The 16314-nt window shown below is 33.2% G+C and overlaps 1 protein-coding gene across 1 annotated transcript in view; it reads left to right on the top strand.

The window, feature by feature from the left end:
- LOC131853424 (uncharacterized) overlaps positions 1-14540 on the top strand; it is a 28746-nt gene extending 14206 nt beyond the window's left edge. The window contains exons 3-14 of the mRNA XM_059204306.1: positions 1138-1276; positions 1583-1730; positions 2197-2301; positions 3033-3170; positions 3457-3646; positions 4502-4694; positions 5244-5495; positions 6108-6272; positions 7923-8131; positions 8605-8772; positions 10255-10446; positions 14150-14540. Coding sequence (XP_059060289.1) covers positions 1138-1276; positions 1583-1730; positions 2197-2301; positions 3033-3170; positions 3457-3646; positions 4502-4694; positions 5244-5495; positions 6108-6272; positions 7923-8131; positions 8605-8772; positions 10255-10446; positions 14150-14241 — 1991 coding nt within the window. The 3' untranslated portion in view covers positions 14242-14540. The remainder of the gene's footprint in view (positions 1-1137; positions 1277-1582; positions 1731-2196; positions 2302-3032; positions 3171-3456; positions 3647-4501; positions 4695-5243; positions 5496-6107; positions 6273-7922; positions 8132-8604; positions 8773-10254; positions 10447-14149) is intronic.
- The last annotated feature ends 1774 nt before the right edge of the window (positions 14541-16314 follow it).

The raw sequence follows: 16314 nt of genomic DNA, 5'->3' as shown, positions 1-16314 counted from the left end.
TTTTATTTTATATTTAAAGCTGTATTTATTTTGTGTCATAACAATTTTAACTATAAAAATTCCAAGACAAAACTGATATAATGAAGAACCGCATTTGTTTCTCTTCAGTATGTATTTAATACCTAAAATATATTTAATAACAACTGTACCGATGTGGTCCATTCATGATAACCTCATTGCACACATTACGTAATTAGTAATAAACTTATTTGATATACATTTACGATAAAGTCAATTTTATTTTCACATGTAAGTATTAATCATAGGATAATTTGGGAGCCTTTGTTGAGCGGTCAGGGCTCAGGATGACTAAAGTCAAAATTGTCAAGGCGACCTTATTATTACTAATTTTACTAAACAAAAATTATCTCATAACACTAAACTTTACCTTTTCTTACAATAATGTCCTATTATATAATCTTATGACTTTAGCAAATAAATAATGGTGGATGTTTGTAATGTAGGTACGAGTATACGTAGGTAAGAAAGTTGTGACTGTCGCAAGTTTCCTTCTAAGGATCGTTGGACTTCACGATTAGATACAGAATTATTTAGTGACCGTTCACCTTATATGTAATGGTACTTGCTACTGCGTGTGCCATATTCCACACGGATTCGTCCATAGCCAGTTACCTACTGAGAATAAGGATGAATGAAACATTGATACAAAGTATATCTACATCTTTACACGTATCTGATCGATAGTCTTGGTGTATACCAAAAACTTTCTATAATGTGTGCCAACTTCATTATAATCGACGGTGATACTGAATAAAAATATTTACTAAATATTTCTTACGACCAAACAAAAATATACAAATGATGTAGGTACCTACATATTGTTGGTTATAAAAATATTTTGTATTCATCACAATTTCTTATGACAATATTGTCTGTAGTTTGGACATAGAATGTTTTTCTGAAGTGTGAACGCTACTTTAGAATTGAATATGATGGGATCATGATGTTTATCATCTATTTTGCTAAAATTAGGCACATAGTAGGTGGAAACTCAAACAATGATAATATTTCGACATTTCTAGTCTATGCAATATCAGAAATTCTTACCTAGCATGTAAATATGTAGCATTTATATTTACTTGAGCTACATATTATTACAATATATTGTACGTGCAGGTATCGGCTGTATATTTCCTTTTCTGCCGCCCCATATGCTGTCACTGGGTTTGGACAGAGGAGAAGCCCGCTTGATATCTGCTGTAGCACCATGTATCGCCCTACTCGGTCCAGCGTTATTGGGACCACTTATTGATAAGTAAGTACTTTTTTATTAAAATCTGTATAGTTAACTACCTAAACGTAAACCAGTGAAAGTGTCCATTTACTTCTAAAACTCAAAAGACAAAATCGTGGCATTCGACATTAATATTTACAAATGCCTGTACTATCATATATAGCAGGTATCTAAACATTGTAATAACTAGTTTACTGAAAAGTACCTAAATTGTGTTTTATTTCTATTGTAATAAAATTTCATATTAATTGTTTAGAATAGCAATAATAATATTACTACCTATATTATAATTTGTTTTATTTTTTCAAAATAGTCGTTGCATTCCAGATTGTCAGTGGGTCGCGGCTCAACTGGCGGTTCAGCGGGGCCGAGTGGTTCCGGATCGTTGCTGCGCATCGTCACCGCCATATGCTTCATACTGAGCGCTTTATTCTATACCCTTCTCTTAACTGTGCCTAATAGTCATCGTCATCCGGTAAATAAAATTTTGATAACCTTTGCAATTATTTTCTTTTAAATAGACATTAAATATGTTGTCTTAGGAAGATAAAAAATTGTCAGCGGATCTACCTATACATTTTGTTTTAAATTTAAATATACTAAACTACATATGCTATTCGGATATTTGCAATTTAATATTTTTTTTAAATTCTGATAAAAGGTCAATCTAAGATCGAAGAAATTATTATCACGAACTGTATCATGTATATTAATTATCTTATTTTTTATTTGGGCCGTATTTAGTAGGTATGTGTATGGAAACGTATGTTTATTTCCAAATAATGGAACATATTACATAAAATATTAGAGTGAATATCTTTTCATGTTAAGTTAATAAACAATCGCGATCGCAATTTATTATTTTAGGGTGGCACAAAAACTAACTATTCTGAACAGAATTTACGAAAAACATCATGTATTCTTACTGTGTTTGTGTGTAGGTGCGTCGACCGCAAGTATTGTTCATGTGTGACGAAGAGAGCGCTTACGTCATGCAGGAGGTGTGCAAGGAGGACATGCGATGCAACCGCTGGTCCGGCGAGAGGGTCTGTATACTTTTTATTTTTAACATATACACATAAACATTCAATTTCAGGGCCGTGTGACTCCGCCGAGCGAGCTTTGTTATTTAGCATTGAAACTGTTTGTTTTTATAAAGTGTATAGGTATCGCCTTTGGTCGTGCTCGTGCATCTCTGCTCATTCCCTACCACGCCCATGGCAATATATTAAAAAAGCTGGTTGTATTCTTATTTTGGAACCACTCCGTCTTCGAACCGTGAACCACCGTCATCTTGATTGAACGATGTTTTGCCCACTTTCTCCCCAGTGTGTAGGTCATACAAGTGGTTATCTTTGTGATACGAAAGCGTGTCTGGAATTGATGTTAAAACATTTGAATGTTTTACATTTTGTAGCTGGTATAATCATTAATCTTCTTCTACATATAAATATTAAATAGGGTACTTATTAAATCTATTTTTTATTAAACAAATTTTATGCTGCAAAGGTTTTTACCTAAATCTACAAATGTATAAAATACGTAAAATAAGAAAGTGCGAGCAGAACGAGATATGTGAAAAAAAAACATTCTCATACTAAAATACAAAAATATATTTTCTATTATAGATTGGCTGTGGGATGGACAGACTGACCCCTAAAAAAAATCAGAAATAGCTGAAGTCAATAATATAGGGCGATATTTTTAAGTAATTTTATTTTTTTTAACTTTGTAATATTTGATATCATCAAAAAATATTCTTTAATTATTTTTATAGACTGGCGTACTGGCAGTGGGCTCCTGTGAGTATGGATGCGCCGATCCAAATATGACCTGGGTGAAAAAACCTTTCACAGCCGACAATCCCGCCGGGACCACACTTAGTCCCATGTACAACAGCGTCGCTAATACTACTGTAATTTCTTTTTTTATTAATTTAACCATAGATAATAGAAAAAGTTACTTGTTATGTCATATCAAGTTTTTAAGAAAAAAATGTATGGTATATGAAAAGTATATTATATTTATAAAAAATAAATGTATAAAATATACTTTATCTAAATTACATAAAATCTGTTTAGTTATATAAAATATATAGAAAGTAAAGCGGTATGCTAAACCACAAAATCATCGAGGCCGTCAGATTGTATATATTCATATCTTATTGAAGAGTTTATTTTAATGAATGTAATTATCAACAGATGTTAATGGAAACAGGCAATGAAGATGAGTTGGACTATGAAGAGTTTCCACCCCACTTATGTTACAATGGCAAGTGTATGGTGTACATGCAGCACGAGGCGCGTCTGAGGCTGCCCCTGTCTCTGATCGCACCAGAACCACTCTCCGATAATGATACTGCCGACTCTGATTGGTGCACATACAAAACCAGTAAGTTGAGTACATTAATTGTTCATTATATAAACGAAAATATAATACTAGCTGCTCCTGCGATTTGTACTTAATTTACAAATGAAAACATGTTTTTATTTTTAAATTAACATATAAAAAACAAAAATATTATTAACGTACGAGGACCCGAACACGCGACCATCGCAAGTAAAGCGGTGTGCTAAACCGCCGGACATCTGAAGAGCTGTGTTACTTTAGATATGTAGAGTTAATACTGGATAAAAGTTTTTTTTTATAATGATTGATAATGATATGGTGCAGTGCAGTATAATAGGATGAGCATAAAAACAGGTCAGTTAACCCATCGTGAGGAATTTTTTAAGAGTTTCTGGAGGCCGTCCCTAATAATAATATGGACGGCGGCAAATGCCCCGTTGCATTAGAGAAAAGTATGTATGAAACAACAAAATGGAGAGGGATATTTCGTACTCATTTTTCTTCTTGTCTTTATTGTAATTGTTATTTATAAGGTGTATGTTTGAATATTCTGTACATTAGGGGAATAGTCACTTTTTGAAACCGTGTTTCCACTTTTGCCATATTGTACTATGTATATTTCCACATACCTACAACCAAATGTGGCGTAATTATGAAATGCAATTGCGGACAGTAAAAATTAGTTTGCATCTGCAATTCTCAAATGGTTCATAAAAAATCGCAAACACATACATTTAATCAGTTAGTATTAATAATTGTCACTAACAGCGTTACAGAATAAAATTTCTGATTTACGCACAAAAATCTGCCAACTTGTTTGCCATTCCAATCACTCAGTCAATCATGTATATGATATTCGATTTATATAACAGCATTTTATGACGTAATGTCGTGCAGGTGGTCCATCAAAGTGCACTGTGCCACCTCAACGTCTTGAAGATTTGGACAACAACTCCGAAGATTGCACGCCAGCAGTGCGGTGCCAGGTACTCGATCCGTACGACGAGCCGGATGGTGTACTCGCCAATGCGGAATGTCGTCTTGTAGACGGTGATCCTACATACACTTTCTCCACTTATTTTGTACTAAGGTATGTAAGTGTGAAATGGCAAGTAATGATTTGTTTTTTGCGCCGATTTTGATAGGTATCCTTTTTAATGTTGTTATATGTATATATAATATACATCATCATCTGCTTTTTCCTGATCCAATTTTTTGGGTCGGCGTAATATGTCTTTCTCTTCCATTCATCCCTGTTCGCAGTCATCTCGTTATTTACTCCCTTTCTTACCATATCATCTTTCACACAGTCCCTTTATAAACAAATAAAATATATAATAATGTGTATATAGTATACATTTTGGTTCTACAACAACAACAATAAAAAAGATTCCTATTGTGTATATCGCAATTTAGGTATCTATACAAATTATTTTGTGTAGTAACAAAACTGATGAAACAATTTTAACATTTGTGCCAAGAGTAACTATCGATATTTGAAAATATTTATCATACCTTTTATACTAAATTGGTCAATCGACTTAGATTATTGCAGATTAATTTTAAACTTCCAGTTTGATTGGAGAGCGATTTTAATATTCTGAGGATTCTTGAGTCTAATTTGAAGATTTGGTTTTAGAGTATTAGCGGACATATGGCCAACAGCGGGACTGGCTTTACTGGGCGCCGCTTGTGTAATCGCAACACGTGAGACGTCACTGGGTCGTGGGGACGTTGGACGTCAGCTTGCCTTCGGTACCCTTGGCCTCGCTATCTTTCCGCCATTGGCAGGCTTTGCCGCCGAAAGGATGCCCGACACACCCTACGTTGTGCCATTTACACTTCACGCTGTTTTTATGCTGATAGGAGCTCTCATTCTGCTTGTTGACAAGTAAGTAAGGAATAGCATTACAGACATTACATATAAATTCGACCAAGACGAGATATTTATATTCATACTAACTTTAAACCGCGGCGCTGTCGGTGTGTAGATTGTTATATACCTATATCATATTTTTTCAAGCTGGTTAATAATATTTAGCGTTTCTTCTATATAAAAATTCATACAAATCATCATAATGAAAAAAGTTAATATTTATGTAAATTTTGGTAGATGTCCAATCTTTTGCTTACAACCGGTTATAATATAACTTTATTATAATACTAGCTGTGCCCGCGATTTCACCCGTGTAATATTTATAGGCTATGTGTTATTCTAATGTATGAGCTATAGATATTATTGTAATGTTTCATTAAAATCCATCAATAGCTTTTGCGTGAAAGTGTCACAAACATCCATCCACACTTATAGACTACTTGAATTTTAGGACTAATATTATGAACGTGCATAATATTAGTCCTAAAATTCAAGACAAGATTACGGTATCTACTTTAAAGGGCTGAAAATTCATACTAAAGTTAAAGGGCAAAAGAATGTTATTTTATTGTGTTCAATAACTAATTAACTGACATGTTATATATCTCCTTTTTTTTTTAAACACAGACACATGCCGTTATCGACACCTGAGTGGTGGTGGCACACGGCGACTGGTGCGCTCGCGCTGCCCATGAATGCCGTCCGCAGGTACGGCGCGGAAACCGCCGCTGTCTTCGCCGTGGTTGTACTCCTCGGCACGCTCTGGAGCGGGATCGACTCTTATCTGCCCTGGTGACTATAAATTGATAATTGATTTTACATATTTTTTTATTATGGATGATACTGGAATGGTGCACCCGCCTGCGCTAATGGTTTACGCTGGTTGCTGTTGTACGCTGGCACCAGATAAAGATGATAAGATGACCATGAGGTCAGGTTTCCAGGGGCAACCGCGTGTAGGGCAACCTGACATAGTACATTGCTATTGCAATCCTTACTAATATTATAAATGCGAAAGTAACTCTGTCTGTCTGTCTGTCTCGCTTTCACGCAAATACTACTGAACCGATTTAAATAAAATTTGGTACACAGATAGTCTAGATCCTGAGAAAGGACATAGGCAACTTTTTAATGCGAAAAAGAGTTGTAAGGGGTTGAAATTGGGGATGAAAGATTGTATGGAATAATCGTCATTTTTGAAGCTAGAAGCTTGAAACGTATTATTGAGGCTGCTAATTAAATATAAATATATATGACATACAAAGCTTTTAAAAATGTTACCCTTAAGGGGGTTAAATAAATTAGGGGATAATTTTTTTATGTAAATTCGTTATTATTGAAGCTAGAAGATTGAAACTTATTTTCGAGGCTGTTGATTAAATATAAATAAATATGACATACTAAGTTTGTAAAAATCTTACCCTTAGGGGGTAAAATAAAATAGGGGATGAAAGTTTTTATGTAAATTCGTCATTTTTGAAGCCAAAAGCTTGAAACTTATTTTTGAGGCTGTCGATTAAATATAAATGAATATGACATTCAAAGTTTGTAAAATATTACCCTTAAGGGCGTAAAATAAAATAGGGGATGAAAGATTTTAGGTAAATTCGTCATTTTTGAAGCTAGATCTATGAAACTTTTTCCATTGGCTTTTTTGGATTAGTTTATAAAATTGGGTATTTTACTAATATTATAAATGTGAAAGTAACTTTATCTGTCTGTCTGTCAGTCTCACTTGCACGCCAAAACTACTGAACCGTTTTAAATGAAATATGGAACACATAATCTAGACCCTGAGAATGGATATAGGGTATTTTTTAATGTGGAAAAGTGTTGTAAGGGGATTGAAAGGTGCAAGGTTGTATGGCTATATCGCCATTTTCAAAGCCTGAAACTGAGTTTTAGGCTGTTGATTAAATATAAATAAAGAAAAATGGGTCGTATGGAATTTAAAAGAGAGTTAAATGTTATATGTAGTTTATATGGATATATTGTCATTTTTAAAGCTAGAAGATTGAAGTTTAATTTTTAGCCTATTTATTAGATGTATATTAAGAACAGAGTTATAAGGGGTTGAAAGAGTTATGTATGTTACTTATGTACGGAGGTGTCGTCATTTTTGAAGATGAAACGATGAACTTTTTTATATGGCTTTTATTGCGTTAGGTAATTAAATATTTTTTTCATTATTTGGTCAAGGTCACTATTTTGCGCGGACGAAGTCGCGCGTACAGCTAGTAAGATTATAAGTCCACATTACTGACAATCCCCTTATGTGATGTGCATATCATATGAAAACACAGGAATTTTAGTTCAATTATTCCTTTTCTTCTGTTGTATAGTCCTATCTATCTAACATAGGTAATTAGTTAATCCTAAAGTGTGACTTTTGTGCTACATACTATCGTCCTTTATTCTAAATCCACCTTACGATATTACCAGGACTATAATGGAACTGAACAAAACGGCATCGGAGTTGAATACAACAACGTTGGATATGAACAGCACGGCGACACAAATTGGGTTAACGTTGACTGCTGGCGCGTTACCGGCCGTGCCAGCTCTACTGTGGGCAGAGGCTCTTGTCGACTACATCGGTCACTCCAACGTATTCATTACCGCCTTCACTTTCTACTGTTTGAGATACACTGGTAGGTAATAAACATTACATGTAATACTTGCCTACTTTTTTAATTAACTTTATAAACGACAATATTTTCAAATAGACTATATTTTTACTTGGATATATTTCGTGATATAATCTAACGTGTAAATTTAATGATTATAAACTATTGATTTAAAAATAAATAATTAAATAAAATATATAAAATGTAAGGAAATAGTTTCGTCTCTATATAGGTAACGTCTACGTACATATGTAGATATATGTAGGCAGTCTATGAATCAAGTAAACTTATGTCTAAGATGTACCCTGCAAGTGACAATGTGATAAATTAATAACAGACCATAGTAAATACTTATTTTACATTTAGTAATATTTAAAGCTGGATATGTACCTACGTACACAAAAAATAATGTTTTCAATTGTTTTTGGCTTTGGCTTTGGGACCATTAACCGTAATGATATAAATATATACTATGACAACAATACGTACTTCCTCAGGACTAGCGTACAGCACGGACTATTCGTGGGTGGTTGTTTGTGAGATCCTAGAGGTGTTCACGCTGAGCCTCGTATGGGTGACCGCAGTGTTGTACTTCAGACATCTTGTACCTCGCAAGTACACTGTCACCGGACAAGCTTTGCCTGTCATTGCACACTTCTGCATTGGTAAGTCTGATAAACCAATCTCGTCAAATCTATGCGTTAGGAAGAGAAATGAAATGGATGTATGTGATATGTGTGTATTTTATATATATAGCAAAAACTATATACCCTTTTTTTACGAAAATTGCGCGGATGGAGCAATAAAAAATTTCGAATGGCATGCTAACATTTCTTTTTATGGATAAAAATATATTAAATCAAAGTGAAAAACTGAATATTAAATTAATTATGGTCGAATTTCGACTACTGATCTCGAATTTCGATACTCGATCAGTAGAAATGAAATTAATATTTATTGCTTAAAATGTGGTACGTATGTGGTTTTTAAGGTCTTTAGAATTAGTTTCACACATTTTGTCATTTCTTACATGCAACAGACAAAACAGATATCAATTTTGGTTATTATTCGTTAGTCAATATTTTAATATTGACTAACGAATAATAACCAAAATTAATATATCCGAATAATACGTACATTATTTATAATATGAGTATGTCAATTTCGTATTAATGAAATATTTAAAATTATACATGTCAATGTTTTTAATTAAGTAAGTACTCCTGAACACTGTAGTAAGATTTGCTGATTAGCCATCTATGTAGTTCTTTTTGAATTTATTTCGACATAAATTTACAATTTCACTTGGCAATTTATTATATATTTTAATCGCCATGGCGTGACAGTTTGAGCTGCATAATGACGTCTTTATAGATGGTAATGATAGCAGTTGAGCTGTGTTATGGTCAGATAGTCCCAAAGGAAGAAGTTCCCCTATTTCTTGAGGGATGTTACTTATTATCAAATCTAAGCAAGACTTTTTTCTAGTTGGATTATTTATATGGAAGTTATAGTTATAGTTTTGTATCAGCCGATGTAGATTTTGTGTGACTTTTGTGAGACAGAGAGATACGTGCCTACTTTATGTAAGAAACGTTTCATTATGAATCTCAAAAAAACTGTATGTAAGCACAGTTACACGGTCGGAGCTTTTAGAATTAGAGCCATTAAAAGTTAAAATTCTGAAAGCAATTTCATTCAGCACTTCGTGAGATTTACGCAATGACACTAAATGTTACGGGTAGTTTACTACAATCTATCAGCGAAAACCACATTTCAATTTGTTAAGCCGTATCTGATATTGCTGTTGCAGTGCTGCCTTTTTGCGTATGGGCTATGCACACACACTACGTTACTCATACCGTTTTTTTTTTTGTTATTAACTGTATTGCATTTTATTTTATCTGTATATTTGTTTTGTATTATATTTTGTTTGACTTGGCTGATGTAATTGTATATCTATCTGTTTTTATTTTTGTTCTTATTATACAGTGTTTTGTGTGTGTGTGCCTTTAACGTGAATAATTTTTTTTATCTATCTATATTAGTGAGCACAAAAAACAGACCTAGAACTCTACTTTTTACAATTCAATATACAGGCATGGATCGTTTACAATTTTATTGTATGTATGATTTTGTTATGCAAGGCCGGTGTATCGGCGCGCTGGTGGGCGGTATGGTATCGGAGGCGCCGCCGCTGGAGTCGGTCCGCAGCGTGTACCGCGCGCTAGGCGTGGTGGCGCTGGTGGCAGCCGCCGTATACCTTGCGCTCTACCATCTACTTCTAGCACCGCGCTGCGCCGCGCGCCCTGTCGCACCACCCCACCATTTGTTGCAAGGTCTGTATATTTACTATTCCGTTCATTTATTGTTAATTTATTTAGTAAATTCCAATCCCAGCTTTTATCAAAATTTGTCATTTAAAAATTAGCATAAGTAATACAACAAATCTGATAGGTTAAATGCGTACCTACACAGAGCGCACTTCTTTGTAATTAAAATTTAGGTCTTTTATGAAAAGTTAATTTTTATCAATGTACCTAATAGGGTTCATGATTTCTCGAGCTTTTCAATTTCTCGGGTCTCGAGAATTCTCGAGGTTAATTTCTCGGGTCTTCTCGGGTTGTCGAGAAATTTACATTTACGTACGTTTTCTCGTATTATTTTGTTCTAATAACGTCAAAAAACTCAGTGGTTTCATTTGAGACGAAAACCACTGCATTTTTTGTTAAATATTAAATATAAATTTAACTATAAAATTAATTATAAAACCCTTATTGGATTGGTATATTTAAAAACATTATACATATTATGAATAAGCAATTTTTTTTTAAATACTGAAATATATAAGGTTACATATGAAATTAGCGTTTTGTCGTACTGGCCACTTTGATCTTAAATATCTCCTCTTTGGTTAGAAATTTCAATTTTAATTTATACGGCTATTCACTCATGCATTTGTTTTTCGAAAACCGTAATACATATGCTTGGTTTTTTCTTTGAGTCACTCTGCTTACAAAATAGAAAACTTAAAATATCGCGTCATTTACAAGTACGAGTACGAGTTCCGCCATGGCACTAGTGCTGCAGAAACGGCTCGAAGGATTAATGATGTGTATAGTGGTGGTGTCGCAAAAGAAAACACAATGCATTTTTGGTTGTAACTTTTTCGTTCTGGAAATTTCGACCTGCAAAACAATCCCCGTAGGCGGCTGGAGTCCAAGGTTGGTAATGAAGGATTGAAGGCAATTGTTATAGCAGATCCATCGCAAACCACGTCCGAGTTAGTTGCAGGTTGCGGTGTTAGTGACAAAACTGTATTAATCCACTTGTAGCAAATTGGGAGGGTGAAAAAGCTTAAAAGGTGGGTCCCTCATGAATTGAGTAGACAATTCGCGTTTCGATCTACAAACGCGCGTAGACTGCTGCGTTACATTAGTCAACCGGCATAATAATAAAGGGATTTTAAATCGAATCATTACCTGTGATGATGTGGATCTTGTATGATAATTGGAAACGCTCATCGCAATGGCTGAACCCTGCCAAGCGAAAATTGACCCAAAAAAAGTTACTTGCGAGCGTTTAGTGGACTAGTTCCGGTGTTGTTCACTTCAGCTTTCTTAAATCTGGCTAGATGATTACGGCAGATGTGTGTTGTCAGCAATTGAGAAACCATAATGGTAAAGCTAGCTGCTAAACAACCGAGGCTGGTCAATCGCCGTAGGCTACTGCTGCTTCAGGACAACGCTAGACCACACACTGCACAACATTTACCAAATAAGAAGAGATTCAATTGTAATGTCTGACTTTACAATTGCTCCCCGAATCTTGCTCCAACAGATTACCATTTTTTTCGAAATTTGGATAACTGATTGTGAAAAAACTCAAATCCGATGGGGCAGTCCAAAGTTCAAAGATTTTATTGATATGTCCAAATGTTCCCGTTCAAATGATTTTTCAGTAAAGGGATCTCAGTAAGGGGAATGAAGTACCTATGAGATGGCAAAAGTGCATAAATAGCAATGGTACATAGTTTGATTAAATACACATGTTATATTTAAAAAAAAAAAAACTTCAGGTTACTCCTTTACAAAACACCATTTTCATATGTTAGGACCTAATATTATTCAAACTTATATTTATAATGACAGCACCATTTTTGGCTGGTTATTTAGAAAAAATCTACCTTAAACTTGTAAACAAAAATAGTTTCTGTAAAACAAAAAAAAATACATGAAAGAAAACCTTAATATCTTAAATTATTGCGCCGCCACGCAATACAACAAACGGCAATTTAATTTCTATATAGGTACTTAATTTCTCGAGTTCTCGACTTTTCTCGAGCTTGATTTCCCGGGAACAAAACCCAACGATTTCCCCTAGAATGAACCCTAGTACCTAATAAAGTATTCATAATATCAGCTTTTGAGCTTGTTCCTACATTTCACATACCAGTAGATTTTTTCCTCTGCTAGCGCATCTTCGTGACTTGAGGGTAGTTATAATTATATAATTAGACTTTACGATTATAATAAATATAAAAAGAGAAAATAAGAGAGTAGAATAGAGTTTCGTGTTCATTCTTCTGAGCAAATGTTGTGCAGTAAAACATCGATAAATCGTCTTTAAAAGTCTATCTTAATATCTGTACCTACCTACTTCTATTTCTGCTGGAATATAACATTAAGATGTCGCAACAATATTATTAAAGTAGCGAATTCTAATAAAAAGGCATAGTAAGTCGGCCTCTAATTATTAAATGAGATACTCTGTTTAACTGAGGTTTATTTAATGGAAAGTCACTCAATGATAGAAATAATAACCATAATTAACTACGTTAGGCACGCTGCAGTAGAAATACTTGAAGTGCTATAAAAATAATGTCTAGGCCGCTATTTAGTGTTAACACGCACTTAAGTATTCCCTTCGTGAACGTGAATTTTCCAATGGCCTCGAAAGATCGATACGACCCTAAAAGGAAAAGGATGGTCTCATTACAAGATGTAGACGAAACTCTATATTATTACGTCATTGGATTTAGGGCGGAAGATATTTGTCCACTCTCTTGTCCGATATGTCTTAAGATTACTATATGTAAATTCTAATAATGATAGTAGATTGTTTCTCAAACTGGATAATTACAGTAGATACTTTTTGTTTTTTCTGCAATCAAATAGCGTCCTCGCGAGGACCAAGCTTTTATGAAATTAAAATATAAATAGAAATACCTAAGATAGGTCAACCGGCAAATTGTAAACTATTGCTTGTGGTTGGTGTGGTTTTACTTTTGGTTAATGACCGATCACATATGCCAATATGTAATCGGTTATTAACCAAAATAATACTTAAGCTTATATAATATGCGCAAAAAAGCAATATTCGTAATCGTAACCGTATCCTATACGGTAATCAATTACCAACATTCGAGCCGTATGCTTGCGTTATCTTTGTGGTATTAAAATACTGTCGCTTTTGCTTCTAAATTATTTTCGCTACATAATATGTATATTTATAAATGAATTTTATATCTAAGCTTGCACTGTGGATGGACAGCTAAATGCTAAAGGTATTGTGCCTAATTTTACCTATATGTGCGTCTCTCCGTCTTGGGCTGGATTTCTCAATCATTTTATATACAAATATTAATTTAATTAATAAATAAATAATCAATCTTCTAACCACAAAACCCTTATTTGGTTTAATTTTGTCGTGATTTAATTTGGCGGAAACGTAGACTATGTTATTACTCTATACAATTATGTAATTTTGCAGACCAAGAATATCGAGGCTAGAAGCTAATATCAAATATTTTCCGTCTGTTCTAATAGCATTTGGAATAGTACCTACTTTTACTGTGTTTATAATCTTCCACTGCTAATCGTAGTCGTTATTGAAAAATAAATTCGGTTAGTGTATCATGTCATTCAAAATTAACCATGATTTGTCTCCTATTAGATTACCTATATACTAGGTATATATTTAATGTTGATGATCAATTTATAAGTATGCGAATTCTGAACATAGTAATTTTTTTATTTGCAGGTTTAAACGCGAATGGAGCATCCAACGGCACCTATTCTCCGATGCGGGTCTACCACGAGGAACGTTCCAGGAAGGGGCATTTTCGTTATTAAAGTCTATTGTTGTTTGTTATTGTATTAGATATGTTGCCACAAATGGCAACAAAAATATAAGTACTCCCCTAGCATAATAATTTAGTCTATAGATTTAAGAATAAAATGCAGAATTGTGATATAAATGTGCTTTTTCACTAATGGCAGTCTGACTTCTGATATAAGTATTTATTTCTATTTTTTCATAATCAATTTCAAATTGTATTGTCTTAATTGTTTGCATTTGTATAATACATATACACATTTTTAATAAACGGAATATTTCACATCCGAACGGTATTTATATTTTCAACAAAAATAAATATAAATAATATATTTAGCAAAGCACGAGTAATGACTAGCTGACCCTGCCATGTGTTACTGTAGCACAGTAATTTTAATATGGAGGTCAATAAGAACTATCCTATGATAAGAAATTTTAAGAAAAAAATACACAACAAAATACAATAATCCATGTATTTTCTATGAAATAAAACCCAAATCTTTAGAAGATATGACAGTCTACGCTTAAATTTAGAACATCAAAATATGAGTTGTACAAATTTTTTATACACAGTTGTGTTCCAAATGGTACAACGGTTAGCAAAACCACTATTTTAAAAATCACAATGTGTATATTCAAATTTTATATCTTATATATATTGGCTATTATTAAACTAAAAAGTATACTTACATTACATAAAGTAACCTCTCTAGTAAGTAAATCAGTTCACACAATTACAGTGTATGGATGGGCAATATCTGTGATTTGAATAGACATATTCTACTTAATTGTTATGTTGGTTATGAAATGATATCTCAATATATATATATTGCTTGCCAATTGTTACAACATTTACAGGGATCTGAGTAACAAAACTTTAAAAGTATACCTCAATTACTATAAAACATTTCATTATTTACCAATTTTGTTATATCATAATGGATTTATAATTAATTACGTTTATACTCCAGAAATCAATAGAGTAGAACAGTATTAATAAATTATTACAAATTTAGCGTGGAGTGACGGAGGCAGAAAACACACTTCCATTATTTCTTATTCATACTGAAAACAATATAACACACCAGAGTAAGAGAAAGAAAATTCATAATGAAACTAGACAATACATACCTACTTAAAGAGCTCTGTCCAGCATGGTAATAGTACGTTAATAACTTATATGTTCTCTTCTACGACGGACAACATAATACATATTACATACTTCTACGTAAGACTGAAAAACCATGCTTTCTGGAATCCGCTTGTTATCACGGTGAAACAAGAAATAATGTGAAAGTATGTAAATAGAAACACAGTTTAAATTTCTTATGATTAAACATCCTACTTAATCTTTCGGTAATATTGAAATTATTGAAACATTTATATCCGACTCGATCACAGCAATGAAGCGTTACTGCGTTTCATTTACAAGAATTATACGATAAAGTACAAAATTGGTAAAATAGATGGAAATGTAAAAAAAAATACATATGAAACTAGAGATTCAATTCAATATTTAGCTGCTCATGCCGCTCAAAAATATTTACTTTTGTACCTATCTAATATAGATAAAAATCATGTCACAATTTTGGACAAATATTTTTTCATTAAAAATCACTACCTGAGTGTGTTTAACCAAATGAAAATAAATATAAACATCGTATTAACAATACATGGGGAAAACTAGTGAAGTATATAAAACAAACAGTCTCTATTTATTAAACCTCATTTTTATCATATAAGCAGGCCTTAATTTGTGCTTTATTACTTCAGATAGTTTAATATAATAAGCAACATTATACATTTAACAAAACACAGAATATATACGAATCTTGAGTGTTCATTGTAGGGTATCATTTTAGAACATGTGTGCGAATCATTTGTCATCCTAAGCGTCATTTAACTGCATATAGTAATTATATCCGTAATAAACATCAGCATATGTTAGCAAACGTTAGAAACTAATAAACAGACGCTACAACCAAGGAAAAATCTTCATTATCATACATTATCTTCATTATACTAATATGACGTATTGCTATATTAACCGTGTCTAAAAAAAATAAGCAATTATTTAGGTATTTACTGCA

The sequence above is a fragment of the Achroia grisella genome, unplaced genomic scaffold, assembly GCF_030625045.1.
Source record: "Achroia grisella isolate CSIRO2021 unplaced genomic scaffold, CSIRO_AGI_Agris_v1 utg900, whole genome shotgun sequence".
Taxonomy (NCBI): domain Eukaryota; kingdom Metazoa; phylum Arthropoda; class Insecta; order Lepidoptera; family Pyralidae; genus Achroia; species Achroia grisella.
The sequence above is the reverse complement of the archived record's forward strand: the minus strand, read 5'-3'. Positions and strand labels throughout refer to the sequence as shown.